Genomic DNA, 17512 nt, shown 5'->3' on the forward strand with positions numbered 1-17512 from the left:
ACGTGGAAAATTGAGGGGACTTCAATTGACATTGTTTCACGTTACATATACCTTGATATGCCCATCTATGACATTTTTAATAGTAAATTGTTGGCCAATATTAGAAAGTCTATGCAGCCAAGTCACTTATATCCCATAATGGGGGTTCTTCTGCAGAGGGCCTTCTTAAAATCATCAACGCCTACATTGTTCCCAGCACTTCATATGGACTACGTATACTTTATTATAAAGAACTTTAATGGTTAAAGGTGCTCAAAGGCAAAATATTGCATAGGTTGTTCAGGGTTTTACAAAGTACACTGGTTGAGGCCCTCTAATGAGTTGGGCCTTACTACTTAGCTTACACGCTGCAAGATTCATCAGAGTATATTTCATCTCCAAATTCACGAGCATAGTGATAAGAATGAAAATATCTATAGCCTATTAAAAAATATGTTAGATCTAGATACCCCTTCAGGGATTATGGCAAAATGGCTTGGCGACATTAAAAAATTCAACGTGGCTATAGGAATTTCATCCGAGTCGCCTTTTAAAATTGGCCTTGATAGAAAACAGTTATACCATCATGTACTCATCAGAAGGAAACCCCAGCAATTATTGATGTTTTCAGTGGAGGTCGACCATTCTCAGTTCAGGATACTCACATTTGGTCTGAAATCTTCCCCTAGGGTGTTTGAAAACTCCTGGCTCCACTAGCCTCCCTTCTACATCAGGAGGGTGTCCAGGATGATCAGAGCAACCCTCAGGGACCTCAGGCAAGCATCTTCAGAGAACTTGTCTGGGTCCTGCGGAGTCGGGGTTCATGTTGAATGTCAACAAATCCCATTTAATGCCTTCTCAGATACGTCAGTCCATAGGGCCACAGTTTTGTACAAGGGAAGGAAGGTAATGCCATTCAAAGGGACAGTGGTCTCAGTCTATAAAAGCTATAGCCTAAGATGCTATGAAAGGGTGAATTAACAGCCAGAGAAATACTAAGAGTCCAGGGGTTTGTAGTCCCAAGCATTTATACAGTGACTTGGGCCAGACTCCAATTAAGACCCGAACTGGCACTGGAGCCAGTATCCCAGGAATTCCAAAACAGGATCCATATATGTAAGGGGCAGTCTCCAGTGGAGGAGATCCAGGGCCAACCTCAAAAAGAGGTATATCTATAACCACGTCAGAAGATCATACTTATTGCAGACACCAGCAAATTAGGATGGGGCAATATTGTAGAGCTTGTGTCACCGGTATAAGTGGACACGTGGAAAGGTCACAGGCATCCAACTTGAATGAATTGGCTATGAATGGTAGGGCTCTGAAAGTATTCAAGGAGAAAGTGGAGAATCAAACATGAGTTGTAAGAACAGACACTTCCATAGCACTGGCATACATAAAACAATAAGAAGGAACAAGATCTCATTTTCTGGAAGCTCTGACAAAGCTATCTGCCTCCACACAAACACCACAAGTGACTAGATCCATCTCAGGCGTTAGTATATGCATTCCCCCAATCCTGTTGATACCATAGAGTAATCATAAGGATTAGAGGCAGCCAGGCCACACTGATAATGATGGTAACATACTAGCCAAGGAAGGGCTGTTTCCCGGCAGAGACAGCATGGTTGATTCCGAAGTGTTCTCTTCTAAGGAAGGACAGGATTAGCCCAGCACTCAGCTGATTCAGTGGTTGGTGTGGAAATTGAAAAGAGGGGGCTGAAAAGGTTGGGACTTTCCAGAAGCAGAGACTGTAGAGCAAGCTAGAAGGCCTTCAACTCTTAGCCTATATTGACATTAGGACAATTTCAGAATGTGGTAGAAATCATGTTAGGCTTGAGAATGTGGCACGTCAGATATCTTACTGCTCCTCCGAGATGAATTTCGGAAGCGGCTACCAGTGTCCTCCCTAAGGGCACAGTGGGCCGCCACAAAGGTGTTCTGTGAACCTTGGGATGATGCCTTGGAGTGACATGAGTTAGCTAATTAAGAGCTTATTGATTTCAAAGCTCTCGAAGATGACTCAGGCTGCAGCCTTTCACAAGAAGTCCCTTTGAGCCATTAGAGGAGATTACAATGAAACTGTTAACCCTAAATTCTAATTTCCCGATTGCTATAACCTTGGCACGTAGTCTTGGGGAGATAGGCACCCTAATGTGTAGACCCCCATTCCTAAGCATACATCGTGAAATTCACTTTACCTTTAGCATAGTCGAGCACTTTTTAGGAGGACGGAGTACCATGTGCATTATACAAAACTCTGTGGTGAAGTAACTTCTGAAATGTATGTATGCATCCATTGCGCTTCCCACAACTGCTCTCTAGATGGCAGCAGTGAACCAGGTTACTCTCAATTACCTGGAATTCAATCTGTGGTTGAAGCCGGTTGGTGAAGGTGGTCTGGATTGGGGGCTTTGTAGCATACTAGAACCAACCAGTCTACCTGCTTGGGAGGGGGCAGGGGGTCAGCCTGCGTCAGATTTCTCTAAGAAGTAATCATCGAGGAGCAGTCGCTGAGAACTGAAAGCAGTTACCACAAAAAAGGTATCCATCTGGCCTAGTGTGGTACTATAAAGATCTTTCATGACAGTCAGTATGTCAACATTCTCAATATCAGGCTCCCCCTCTCACATGTGAACACTCCACGTGATCCTGTTTGCACAGGATTAATTTGATTTAGTAAATGGGTCTTGTAATAGCATTGATAATCAGAAAAATAATTCTCTATCACTTCATATACATATATTCTGAGTTAATAAGCTAAAACCCAAGAGCGTGGCATGCCTGGTAGCCCAGACTCTGGTGTTAAGGAAGAGAAGCATCGCAAGGGGTTTGAAATGTGAACATGTCCATAGCAGAGATTTTAATGGCTTTCTGATGATGGGGCATGCATCTGGGAGAGGCCGCAGCTCAGGATGAGGTCTGGACAGTGAGGCCTAATGTGTACATGTAGGGTGAAAGCTGACTAGACACAGCCATCTGCAGCAGTCTAGTTGACATCTGCCAAACCCAGCTTCAGAAGCAAACAAAGGACCAACCACTACAGTTTCATTGTGGGGTGGGAGGACCGAGAGCGCAGGCTAGCTGATCTTCCATTGGAAGTACTGGGCCATACAGAGAATGTAAGAAATCTGAGGAAGCGGTAAGGACAATGCAACATTCACACACACTTTGGACATATGGGCTCTGTTTTTTTGCGCATTCCTCACAGGACCGATCAGAAGTGAGGGACTGAAGAGGAGGGCAGCTGCTTTGGAGCCTAGTGCTTGTGGTATCCGTCTTGCTGTTGCAGCCATAGTGTACTCACCCCTCCTCTGGGTTCAGGGTACCCGAGTTACCCAATGTTGACCCTCAAAAAAGATACGTATATTGTTGCCTTTCAACTATAGTTAGCTTGGAGACGGCGCACTCCCGGCTCATTCATATTCATAAATGACCCTGCTCATCCATTTTGATGAGTGTATGTGGAGCCAACAGTAAGCACAACTGTTGTGCCAAAAGACTTGGTACATTGGTGAGTGGCTGCATAGCGGAGTTCAAAGAATTGCCTCTTTAAATAAACACATGCACTGTTATTCATACTAATACAATCCTCTCTGCCTTTTTTTTCAAAACCCGGCGTTCACAGAAGAAGGGGCCTGGCACTGCCTAGATGTAGAAAGTGCAGTACTGGAATATTTATGAAGCACCGACCCATTTAGAAATACAGACAACCTACCAATTACATTTGGAGCAAGTAGCCCAGGAAGGAAGGCCACAGCTGCAACCATCAGCCAGTGAATTTGCTCTGTCCTCACAATGGTACATGAAACAGCAGGCCGGCAAGTTTCAGGGAACATTCAGAGCAGGTCCATTTGCCTATGAGGCTTGGCACCCTCATAGACAAATGTTCATGGAGTTTCTTTACAGGATATTTGCAGGGCAACCATCTGGGCTGACCCCAATACATTTATCAGATACTACAAATCGAATATGGAGGACCCCCATGTCCACAACATTTGGGTGTTATGACCTGGGATTTTCAGACACATAAGATTATTAAAGGTGGTGATGGGGCGTGCAGAAGACATCCTGAGACTCAGTGCGATTGTCCTAGGCCCCTTCCATTCTGTACAGGTAATTATCAGGTTACTTACCATTAATATTTATTACACCTAGTCTTACTCTTCCTCATAATGCTACTAACATTCCTCTTCACCCACCCAAAGAATAGAAGTGCCCAATGATGTTACATGGAAAAGTACAAAGGAATGATGGGGAAGGAGGAGATGCTATATCTCTTCCATAGGAGAAAAGGGGCTAAAGGTAAACCCTTGGGGTAAAAGAATCTTGTATAACATACAGGAGCCTTATAAGTTAAATACTGTGACGAGGAAGAGTATGACTAGGAGTAATGAAGACTGCAGGGAGTTATCAATTTTTTAGCGCTGAAGCCAACGTCCCAACCTTCCCTAACTGCCCGAGTCCCCGGCAGGGATCACTCTGACATCCTTAGCGTTTCTTCTCCAAATTGTGGCAGTGTGTTGGAGCAGGGTGCACTGTAGCCTCACTGGCCGTAAAAATAGTAATCCAATTTTTCACTCGGCCCAACCTCCGGGTAGTTAGGAGATCGAGCAACAGTTATTAAAAAAAAGTTTTACAAAGGTAGCGGGCGCCCCTCTCTCGCAAGAACAGACATGATAACCTGTTCAGTGGTTATTAACCACTTGAGAGTTTGCAGCCACTGCTTTTACTCACTGTGCCTTTCACAGATGGGAAATATCCATTTGCATATCAGTCTTTGTCCTGCCCAGGGGCAGTCCAGCACCGAAATACAATGGCAATTCCAATCTGAACGAGAGTACCACCAGCAACCCCATACACGTGTTTCACCCTTGTTGGGGATCATCAGTGAGGTGAAGCTGATGCCTCTCTAAGCACAGTGAGAGGGAGACCACGTCTGGTTGCCCCCAGGAGACCTAGGGTTACCAATCCCAGGTTCCTTAACAAATAGTTTTACAAAGGTAGCGGGCGCCCCTCTCTCGCAAGAACAGACATGATAACCTGTTTAGTGGTTATTAACCACTTGAGAGTTCGCAGCCACTGCTTTTACTCACTGTGCCTTTCACAGATGGGAAATATCCATTTGCATATCAGTCTTTGTCCTGCCCAGGGGCAGTCCAGCACCGAAATACAATGGCAATTCCAATCTGAACGAGAGTACCACCAGCAACCCCATACACGTGTTTCACCCTTGTTGGGGATCATCAGTGAGGTGAAGCTGATGCCTCTCTAAGCACAGTGAGAGGGAGACCACGTCTGGTTGCCCCCAGGAGACCTAGGGTTACCAATCCCAGGTTCCTTAACAAATAGTTTTACAAAGGTAGCGGGCGCCCCTCTCTCGCAAGAACAGACATGATAACCTGTTCAGTGGTTATTAACCACTTGAGAGTTCGCAGCCACTGCTTTTACTCACTGTGCCTTTCACAGATGGGAAATATCCATTTGCATATCAGTCTTTGTCCTGCCCAGGGGCAGTCCAGCACCGAAATACAATGGCAATTCCAATCTGAACGAGAGTACCACCAGCAACCCCATACACGTGTTTCACCCTGGGCAGGACAAAGACTGATATGCAAATGGATATTTCCCATCTGTGAAAGGCACAGTGAGTAAAAGCAGTGGCTGCGAACTCTCAAGTGGTTAATAACCACTGAACAGGTTATCATGTCTGTTCTTGCGAGAGAGGGGCGCCCGCTACCTTTGTAAAGTTATTAAAAAAAATGCTGCAATATCTCAGGTTTAAGTAATGGCTAGAGATATTCCAAACGTTATGCAGCAGTGTAAATCTGACCCTGTCACTTGTGTACCATACTGCAAGGCGCTTTGTCAACAATGCCTGCTGCTTGACACCGGTCACATCTTTTAAAGGGCCTTCCTCATTCGCGAGCTCACTCATTTACAAACGCTGCTGACCTTGTCGAGAATTATGTTTGTTGCTACTAGCTAAGCAGGTTCCAGTTCTTAATTTCGAAAACAATAAGTGCCAGGGGCACAAATATTTTCTAGAACTCCTGTGACAAAGCAGGTGGGCAGTTCCCCACCACAGCTGCCACCACCCATAGCTGCAGCCCACAGTGTCAACATATTTGGGATTACACTACAACTCGCACCTGCTCATTGTGGTTGGTGGATGCACTGACTATCAAATTAAATCTTCATAATTAAAGTGAGTCTGAAACAGCAAGTGCCAGGGCTCAAAAATAAGAGTCGGGCTGAGCCCTGGCAAACACCCCCACAAATTAAGCATTGGCAGGTTCCCTAAAAGATGCCAGGTGCAACTTCTAAAAATGTATAAACAACTGCAAGTCGACCCTTCCTGGGGCTTCCAAAAATGAAAAGCCTCCTTAGCTTTTCAACTAAAGGAAGCAATCCTACAGCACAAAGTTTAGACAGGGGCTCAAAACAATGTTTAAAGAAGCCCTGGTCCATGGAGGGAGGACAGTTGCTAAAGCTAAGAGCTGTTACTTTAAATGTGCATGAATTCAAAATTGCTTCAGAGATATTGTGGCACGGATGAATGATAGCTTTTCCACAACTCTATTGTGATTTAGTTTGATCTTCACTGTTTATCTGTCACAGTACTGTAGACAGACTCATCTCCCTATGCTCTATAGAAAACAAAACATAAAATAAAATCTTGCCCTATGCGGTTTGATCTCCCAACTTCCTTTTCCAATCAGCTGAGGAATTTGGGGTGTATTTGGCAATCTAACTTAGACTGTGATCACCAAGTAGGGAAAACATCAAGACCATTTCTTGTCGCCTTCGATTTATACGACTTATTCTACCTTTCCTTCCAAAGTCAGATCGACCCGTAGTGGTGGGTTCTCTGATTAACTCCAACTAAACTGAACAACTACTGTAACTCCATCTTGACAGGGCTTTCGGCATATCAACTTGCACGGCTAATATTGCTGTGAGGCTCCTTTTTTCATGTCCCTAAATTCTCATCTGTTTGACCATGTGAGAGAAACCTCTATTGGTTACTAGTTCAGTAAAGTATTACTTTTAAGATCCTTTGCCTTATTTTTAAAAGCCTCAATGGACTTTCCCCTTCTAATCCCATGGCAAAACAAGTTCCTCATTAACCATCCCATGCCTTGCGTTCCTCCGATCAACAACGCCTAGCAGTCCCTTTCTTTCAGTTTGTCCATGGAAACGCTTGGGTCATCTAAGTCATGGGTCCTCGGTTGTGCCACTCATTTCCGATGGAACTCTGAACAAAGAATTCCTACTTGGCATTCAGAAAGAAAATCAGAAAACCTTGCTCTTTCCATAATCTATATATTTCTCAGGTAAATCGCAAATTCTTAAGACCAGCAGCCAGAAGCAGTTTAGTCTGCCCAGTTTCTCCCGTCACAGGAGATTATGCGCATTCTAAATAAAACATGTATTTCAATCCAATAAAGTCTATCGATACATCTTCATGGATGTAGGTCAGAAGGGAACTGAGACAAAGTTACCATGACTGAGAGTTAAGAGAAAATTATGCTTATATCTGCTAATATATGTGGCAGCCACACAAGAGAAATGCTACCTGAGTTCTCTGGGAAGATGGCCTGGGCCTGTACATGGCTGGTTCAGGGGAGGTAAAGGTTTTTGCTGAGGATGTTCTGCGTACAGCCATGAGGGACACGGGAGTGGTGAATTTCTTCTCAGAGGAAGGTCGGCGGGTGGGCAAATATGGATCCAATGAGGAGATACTATATTCTTCTTCCTGCGCACTAGATTCTTCTTCTGGCGCACTAGATTCTTCTTCTTCTTGTGCGTCCATGATGGATTCTTCAGTAGAACATCAGGGAGTTACACCTGGAAGAGGTGGATAGAGCCGCAATGAGCATGCCAATTCACAACAAATTCAGGAAACATCATTTGTTAACAGTTGCATTATTCACAACAGTCGAGATTTCAAGGAACCATTGTGTGTCCAAATTAGGCATATCCAGCATGCACTGGGTATGCCTGATTTGCATCTTTGGCGTTATGAATAACCTGGACACAAATCAGGAGTTACATACTGGTTCCAACATGAATTACAAATAATTGGGCCCAAAGGAGTGGCAGTCAGGGTTCAAACATAAACCCGCTCCAACATCATCATGTTAAGCATTAGGGACCACATATTGAGAGGGTACATGTAGCTAATTTCACTGGAAACATTGTTTGCCAGTGAGTGACTGATTCGTCTATAAAGGAAAAGCTCTCAAAAAGGACCAATATACTAGGATAACATTTCACATAACATATTGCATAGTGTGCCACACACTCATTGACACAACTGATTTACATAGGAAATTGTACAGTAAGAACAACAGATTCCCAGTTTAGAAAGTTAGAAACAAGTTGTGTGGTAAATCAACAGAACCTATGGCACAGGATACATTTCAGAAAATGTTATTGCCAGGATTGGTAATGGGATGCATTCCTATAGGTACTTGGGGTTTCTCTACAAAGAAAAGGGTGTTTGCTATAAAAGAGCCTAAACAAAAAGGTGTAGCAAAGGGAAACAGCAGGGGTACTGGTCTCTCCCTGGTTCTATAATGTTTCTTTGTGGTTGTCAGGTCACAGCTCACATTAAGCTTCTTCACAGTCTCAAGGTTACAGCACCTAGCATGCGGTTTGTAGGACCCTCTAGGCACAGACAGGCCGAGCTAAAGCACGCTTGTCAAGTTTACGGTGCCCAACCTGTCATTTGGAAACATTTGTGTATATAGTGCCTAGCTCTCTCATTAACAGCCTGACGGTATAATGGCCAGCTCACTTCTTGGCAGCCCCTGGGATATAATGGGCATATCACTTTTCCTTCAATTCCAGCGTTGATGGAACAAATTGAGGCTTTCCATAGAGTCTCAGGATATAAGATCAATTGGATGAAGTCAGAAGCAATGCCAGCATCAAGCTCCTGTTCGATCTTAAGTATGAGTACGTACAGATTTAATTTGTGTCCTGAAAAGATGTGTTATTTAGGGATTTGGTTGACAAAAGACATGTCGAAAATGATGGAGATCAATCTTGCATGTGTTACCCAAAATTTAGAATCAGACCTGAAAATGTGGAATGAGCTGAAATTGGGCCTTTAGGGCAGGGTATATGCTATCAAAATGACGTTGACTCCAAGAATCAGTTATGTGCTGAGCATGATTCCTCTACAGATCAAAAAGGGTTTTGTTAAGAGAATTGATAGCTTGATTCAAGCCTTTCTATGGGAAACTAATAAGCAGCCTGGTTTTAAATTGGGGAAGCTGCAATTGTCTCAGGGGAGAGGTGGTCTGGGTGTTCCGGACTTTGACAACCATCAACTGGCGTTTGGTGCAAAGCACCTAGTTCCATTCATTGAAAACTCGAATGATGTTTGGACGCAGGCGGAGAGCAGTAGATCTTCTCCTCACTCCCCGAGAGCTATTCTTACATCTGTGGATGGGGCTGGCTGCGAATCCTTTCCGCCAACAACTTTTATTAGAACATGTTGGAGAGATCTTCTGAAGAAAAGCAAGCAGGGTGTGGTAGGTAATTCCATCACCTCAATCTGGCTGAATCCCGACTTAAAGTTGGATGAGAAATCCCTTCTCTGGCCGAACTGGATAATAGGGGGCATCCGGTATCTAGAAGATCTAGTGGATGGGCAAAAATGGCTCAATTTTAAACAACTGTCTGTAAGTAAAGGCCTCCAGGACTGTACTCTGGGGGAATATAGAAAGCTGAAGAAGACATTGATGAACAAAGTTCCAGATGCAGACAAAGGGTGGCATAACTGGTTGAAAGAATATAAATCAGAAGGCCATATGGCCTATGGAGTGTACAAGAAGCTGTGTCAATACAGGGAACCTAATTCAGAAAGATTGGACAAATGGTCAGAAACACTAGACACAGATGTGCGAGAATAGGTGGTCGAACATTTGCAAGAATGTGGCTCTAACATCTTTAAATCTGGGTGAGAGAAGTCGTCAGATCAAGATATTAAACAGGGTCTTTTGGACACCTGAAAGGCTACATGCTAGGGGGCTGCTTGACTCAGAGGCGTGCTGGAGATGCAGACATGCTAAAGGATCGGTTGAACATATGATCTGGGAGTGTTATGAACTGAGGCACTTTTGGAGGAAGGTTTCACTGAAAATTAATGGAGGTTCTCATACTTGATGTGGAATGTGACTCTAAGTGGGATTCTGGGCGAAGGTGAATTAGTGGCTGATTTCACCTACCCTCAAAGATGTTGGTTCTTCAGGGCATCTAACTCTGCAAAAAAAGTTATTCTAAGGAAGTGGAAAGACCAAAGATAGCAGAATGGATTTCAGACCCAAGACAGGTGGCCAGAATGGAGAGAATTATCATTTTCAGAGATATGACCAAATTTGGGGAAGAGTTCTAGAGCTGATAACCTAAGAATATCATTATATCCTCCGTTTCTCTGTGGTTTTTGTGTGTTTTCTTTGTTTTGTTAATGATATACCCCAATGTGATGAATCTTATGATGTATTTATGTATTGTAGATGTATGTTAAACTGTTAACTTATTGATGTACGTTTTATGTTAAATATTGTGATTGTAAATCTAATAAAAATGTAAATATAAAAAAAGGCATGTAGTCCCCTGCTCACTCACAGTCGTCGCTAGTTATTCTCACTTTAGGGGTTCAGTTGCCCCCTTGCAATACGCTTAAGTGTGCAGTTTTTCTTCAGAACACACAGGTCCTTTGGGTTCCTATGGAAGTATAGCTTTCTCGGGCCCTGGATGCCTTCAGGTTTCGCCAGTGGGCTTTTCTCCGCTGACCGTTGCTTGCTTTGGTCTCTCAGCTCTCACAGTTTTAATCCGCTGGTTTAGACTGCAAAGGATACTATTCAATCTGAAGCGTTCCCTCCTATTGTGCTTTTTTCCTTCTGCCTCCTGGCACCTTGCTTTCTCCGTCGATTCCTGGTAACTGCCACACTTTCTCCGGTTGGGTTGAGCCTTTTATAGGGATCTGTGTGGTTATTGTTTGGTATAATATGGCTTGTTCTTGGCTGTGCCCTCCATACGTTCTCTTTAATCGTACTCACAGGATTAGTTAGCTAATCTGGCAACCCTGCAAGTTCTGTTGGCAGTGCCCATGCTATAAATGGTCCGGTGGCATTATAAAGGTCAGGCAGAAGACCCACATACTGTATGTGGCTTTGTGCCCAATCCCTGCAGGTCCCTGGCTGCTGAACGGTCTTCCAGTGTGATGTTTCCCCTCAATGGCCCAGACCCAAACTGGTAAGCACATTCACATATGCTCTATTGCAGGCGCTTGCACAGAAAAAGCTATTAAGACAACTCTGATTCGATTTCTCCACATGAGGGGCAAGCGGTGCGGCCACTAGTATTGCATAGAACCTGGAGACTGTACTTGGGGAAGAGTCAAATAAACCTTACTTTTGTCAATAAACTGTGATGAATCAGGAGTGATTCCCCAGAGAATCTTGGCCTGGGACCCTTCTCATGTGGCCAAAGGAAGGCAGAAGCTTCCTGATCTCGACCCTGGGGGTTGTGTTCTGTGGGAGGATCACATGGGGGACAGGGGGGAGGACAGGTCAGGAGGAAGGAGAGCCCACCTCCCCTCCACCCCCCCGTTTAATTTTCCCTGAAACCCCAATCTCGCAATGGCTTATTGCAAAGTAGACAATCTTTTGGGTACTTCCACTGATTTTTTGTTGACGGGGGACCAAACGCAAATGTGGAAGAGACTAAACATCTATGGTTACCCCTCCCTTAGTCAAAAAGTGCACTAATGATCCTACACCGTTTTACTTATAAAAACTGCAGCTATTTGTGCATACAGCTAGAGGGAGAAGAATATCAAAACAAGGTCTAATGTCACTCGTTTATTTAGAAAAATTGTTGTTTGGTGTACAAAATAAAAAGCCGCTGAAGTCAGCGAAATAGATCACAAACTATGTTTTATAATGCACAACTCTTTACACAAACACTTTGGTCAGTTAAATGTGACTGGGGTAAGTATATGGTGACTTATGTTAATTTTGGACACGTAACAGAGCACTTAAATAGGAGGACAGAAACGTTTCTACTGCAATATTTATTTTGCATTGGTTTTGTTGACTACGCAGCAGTTTTTTTTAGTTACTGTGAAACAAAGTAGCTTCATTATTTATTCAGTGTCTTTATTGTTTGTAGGAGCATGGAAAAAAAACGTAGTGTTTGGTTTCTCTCTCAAGTCGACAAATGTTTCGGCTCTTTTACGCGTGATACACTTGTGCCCACATGTTCACATATTTGGTTGTGAGAGCCATCTTCAGGACATACATGTGATTTTATTTCAGGGTGAGTCAGTTGAAAACCCCACTGCTTACATTTCCAATAATATAAGAATATTACATCAGTTTTGAATCACGCAAAGACACCTCTCTTATATAAAATATCACCATGATAAGCATAATGCCCTCTAAGAAATTAAAAGTTAAAACAGTGTAATAATACCTTCCATTAAGGCAGGTGGCATAGCGATATTTTAGGGCGGTTGTTACCAGTTTGGATACTTGGTTAAGCCCAATTTCTTCTCAAGGGTGCAGTTGCTTCCCCCTTTGGAGACATTTTTCTTTTTTTTGTGGGCCTCATTAATATTTTTCCTTGTTAGTGGTAATCTCACTATTTTCCGTCTCAACGGTAGGTAGTGGTGTTCATTGCCCACCCAATTCTTTCTTACCCAATTATTTATTTTCCTTGTAATCCCAAGTGGAACCGGAAAACCACACATGGGGACACTTCCTTAGTGCATCCCAATCCAATACGTGATTGGATCTGCAAAAAATACAGGGACACAGATCTCAGCATTAGTTTTCTTTGTATTATTTTTAATCCTACTACATGGTTAGATCTGCAAGATTAGTGTGTTCTTTTTCCTTTTTCAGACCCAGTAAGATTCGCATTTTTGCCAAATTACTTTGGAAAAAACAAATATTTGATTTAATTACTACCTGCACATGACTTGCGAGGACTCTTCATACCTATGTAACAGTTTTCTGAATAAAGACTGAGCTATTGGCACAACGTCGTATTGACAGTGTGGCCGGCGGGTGGCCATCTCTTTCCTGACCTGATTTAAAAGGGGGCCGGGTGAGCGCAGCAGTTGCTTACCTCATTAAATGATTTGAATGTCCGGAGGGGACTGGTTGCACATATATTGCGCTGGACGCTACAGAGCTCTCTCTGATCATCTAATGTGTGCTGTTTACATGAAGCGCAACCAAGCATCGTATTGAGAACGAGGCTTGGATGCGATGGCGGGGTGCTATCCTGGATGAGTGAAACGGGTTGCTTTCACTTTCTCTGTCACTTTCTCTGTGCAGTAGTATGCCTGAAACGCACAAGTCAATGTGTTAAGAAAAAGTGTTGAGAAAAATGTGTTAAGAATAATGCAGACAATGCATGTCTATTCAGAGTCACATACATAGCCTATTAGAAAGGGGAGGAGCATGGCTTTTGCTGGCTCTTAATAGGTTTGCTGCCCAGGGCCGTGACAAAATAAATGACAAAATGAAAGCAGTTGCATGTCCTCGTTGGAGATAGCTGACTCCTGTAACTTAGATATCAGAAAGGATGTATGAATTATATATTGCTTGTCCTGTGAGGACTAGTCCTTGGCATGTGTGTCTAACACTGGAGGTTCTGCACAGGGTGTGGGCTGCTGCTGGAGGTCTCATGATTTGAGGGCAAGAACCATGTTGGAAAAAACCGAGGCATGTCTTGTCTTAGTGTAACCAGTCTATTTGTCATGCATGAATAGCCCCCATTCGATGCTTGTGTTTAGGCCATGGATGACAGTGTTTAGCTCAAATATCCATTTGTGCTCTGCTCTGCTCAATTGGACATCTCCATCTCCACCTCTTGGCAAGGGCTCGATCATTTGGATGATGAACCATGTCATGTCTGTAGATTTATGTTGGACAAAATGCAAAACCATTGGTTTATCGTTGACTTTATTCTTAATACAGGAGCGGTCCTCACATATTCGTGCTCTCACTTCCCGTTTTGTTTTTCCAATATACATCAGGTGGCACGGGCACTTTATTCCATAGATTGCCCATTTGGATCTGCAATTTGAAAAAGATTTTAGTTGCCACTTACGGCCATATAGATGCACTTCTTTCATGTTCTCAGTGAGTGGGCAGACTGAGCATCCTCCACATCTGTAGTGTCCTACTACTGGTGGGAGGTCCAACCTAATGTTTTGTTTGTTTTTATCTTTTTCAGGGTTCTCATGTGTGTGCACCAGGATGTCCTGCAGATTTTATTGTCTCTTCTAACCGAATCTTGGTTTAATAGGACTGAAAAATGGTGTGTATAACATTTTCCAGTTTTTTAGGATTGTTCTCCGTAAGTTGTTGCTGATTGGACTCAAGGTCGTGATGCATGTGATTTTTTCTTCTAGTTTGATTTTCTTCCGGGGAATGAGACAGTTTGCTCTGGCAGTAGGTTTCGCTCGCTTGCGTGCATTGCAGATTACTTTCACATGGTACCCCCTTTGCTTCAATCGTGTACTTGGTTCTTTGCTATGTTTTTCAAATTCTTCATTTAAACTACAGTTTCTCCGTATTCTGAGGAACTGACCCACAGGGAGATTGCTTCTCAAGCTCAATGGCTGAAAACACGAAATTCAGCAGGGTGTTCTTATCAGTAGGTTATAGAGTGGTCTCTAAATTGCCCATTGAAGATTTCATGATAAGTCCAAAAAGGACATTTGTGTTACATCATAGCTCATAGTGAATTTAATATTGGGATCTTGGATGTTCAGCCATCCCAAAAAATTGTTTAAACCCTCCTCATTTCCTGACCAAATCATGAACACATGATCGATGTATCGATGCCATGTGCTGATGTTCTGAGAGAAAGGATTGACTTTGTGCTAAATTGTTCTTGATTCAAAGTGTTCCATGTATAGATTGGCTACATCGGGCGCGAAGGTCACACCCATACTGGTTCCATGTTTTTGGTTGTAAAAAGACCATCAAAGAGAAGTATTTCTCAGTAAGTGTGATTCTAATACATTCTAGGATGGATGAATTCTGTCAGGACCGGATTGGTGCAGATTTTTCAACGGTCAAGGAATACTTTCATGATATTTATACTATCCATCTGTGGAATACTAGTGTATAATGCTTCCACATCTAGAGAGACTAGAAGATAATGGGCCTCATTACAAGTTAGCTGGTCTGGATTTAACGTTGCCGGTAAAACCATACTGGCACTGTTTTCCAGACCGGCTAACTAAGAGTTCTGTGGCCGTGTGGTGTTACATCCACCAGGTCTGATCTGGCGGGCGTAACGCCACCGGCCGCAGACAGACGCAGAAACACCAGCACCATTACCACATGGTGCCAGTGTTTCCACTTCCCCATTCCCGTGGAGTCCTATGGGACGCCATGGGAATGGGGATTTACAGAATGCCGGCTCCGGAATTACCGGATCACTGGTGCTGTAATGCCCCGGTAATTGCGGCAAGTCTTGAGCCGGTAAATCCCTACGGGTCCGGTGGCAGCCTGCCGGTTTTACCGCCATGGCTACAGCCAGACTCGTAATGAGGGCCAATGTGTACCAATTTCCAGTTCTGCCAGAATGTTTAACATTTCCGTTGTGTCTTTCAGGAAATACTGCACTGTTCTCACAAAAGATCATAAGAAAAAGTCTTAATAAATCGACAGAGGTTCTAAAATAAAGCTGATATAATCTGTCTGCCTGGTGGTGTGCTGATGTTTTTATGAATCTTGGGTAATAAGTAGAAGGTCGGTTTTGTTGGATGTGATTTTGTCAGGAAGGCATGCTCTTCGACATCTATCCATCCTTGGAGAAAGGCATGGGAGGTCAGGCTGCGTATTTCTTCCTTCAGTCTTGATGTAGGATCTTGTGCTAGTTTTCTATAGAATATTGGATTGTCTAAGTGTTTCCTGGTTTCGGCTGTATATGCTTGGCATGACCATAGTCCGATCCCGCCGCCTTTAACAGATGGTTTTATAACAAATTGTGCATGTAGTTGTTTGAGTGCTAGTCTTTCATCTTTTGTTAGATTGTCCCGATGGGAATTGAGGGAATAGAGTAAAGAATTTGATTCACAAAGAATCTTGTTTTCAAAAGCCACATATTAGATGGTGGTACAAAAGTAGATGGGAGTTTTAAGTCGGTGGTGTTCCCTTTCTTAGGACTGGCTGAGTCTGGCGTTTGTGAGAAATAGAATCTTAAACGTATTTTCCTGAAGAACTTTCGGAGTTCAATTTCAGTTTCAAAATGATCTGCTTGGGTGGTTGCAACAAAGCTAAGGCCTTTGCTAAGTATGGCTGTTTCTTGTTCAGATAATTGATATTTGGCGAGATAAAAAATGGGGATCACCAATTCTGTTGTTGCATGGGATTCCACTGCCGGGTGCCCATCCGGGGCGCCCCAAACTGTCTGGTTCTCCCTTGTCTGTCCCGGCCTTGAAAAAACCTTTGTGGGGTTTGTATGATCGGGGGACCAGATGTAGAAGGAGCAGGTGGGGCACTTGTGTTCTCTGGTTCGCTTCCACTCAAGCTATTGGAGGTGTTTGAGAAGGTCACAAAATGTTACCTTCTACTATTTTGATTATTGGGTCTGAACATATGGTCCTTAATTAGGTAACAAGACTTGCGATGGATGGGATGCAGACTAACTATTACACCAAATAATAAGACCGACTCAGGAAGTTGGCAAAGTCTCATCTGACTGTTTTATTATCAATTATCTAAAACAGGGAGTTACAATGGATGTTCGCTCGAGCTTTAAGCACAAATCACATAAACACAGTCCTTTATAATAAAAATTCATCATACGTGACATCATACTACGTGGCAAACAAGAAAAACCTATGGTGAATCGGGATTGGATTGAAGGGAACATCGAAGTATACTTTCTATATAGGAACGGGTTGTGACTGGGCTTCTACAGTCAGGTGGACAACTCATGCCCACCCCTAATGCAAGTCATCTTTGACGGTTATTAGATGCACGGTTGTCAGGCTGAGAGGTCCTGTATCCGCGGAAGCTGCTGAACCCCCGCGCTAAAAATCACACGCGCTTTGTATTTCACACGCGCTTTGTACACCCGCGCTAAAAATCACACGCGCTTTGTATTTCACACGCGCTTTGTATTTCACACGCGCTTTGTACACTCGCGCTAAAAAATCACACGCGCTTTATATTTCACACGCGCTTTGAATTTCACACGCGCTTTGTAGTTCTCACGCAGCGTATAGCTTTTCGCGCAAAGGATCACCCGCGCAATAAAACACACGCGCGTTTAAAATGGCACGAGACCAACCTCTACTCGCGCTCGGAATACACACGCTAGAAAGCACGCGCTCACTTGAATACGCACGCGAAAGTCAAAATCTCGCGCTAAGGAACACCGCACTGGAAACACAAGCGCACTCCGATAGTTCAATAGTTTTAGTAGAAACACTACTTTTAACGAATTTTCAAGGAGACTGTTATTGAGATGAACAGATTTACAG

General features: G+C 43.4%; 1 protein-coding gene across 2 annotated transcripts in view; it reads right to left on the reverse strand.

Moving 5' to 3' along the window:
- DLEC1 (DLEC1 cilia and flagella associated protein) overlaps positions 1-17512 on the reverse strand; it is a 1790999-nt gene that overhangs the window by 1749361 nt on the left and 24126 nt on the right. For both annotated transcript variants that reach the window (XM_069647686.1, XM_069647685.1), the window contains exon 2: positions 7559-7830. In XM_069647686.1, coding sequence (XP_069503787.1) covers positions 7559-7795 — 237 coding nt within the window. In that variant the 5' untranslated portion in view covers positions 7796-7830. The remainder of the gene's footprint in view (positions 1-7558; positions 7831-17512) is intronic.

Source organism: Ambystoma mexicanum, chromosome 2q (genome assembly GCF_040938575.1).
Source record: "Ambystoma mexicanum isolate Mex_15411 chromosome 2q, UKY_AmexF1_1, whole genome shotgun sequence".
Classification (NCBI taxonomy): Eukaryota; Metazoa; Chordata; class Amphibia; order Caudata; family Ambystomatidae; genus Ambystoma; species Ambystoma mexicanum.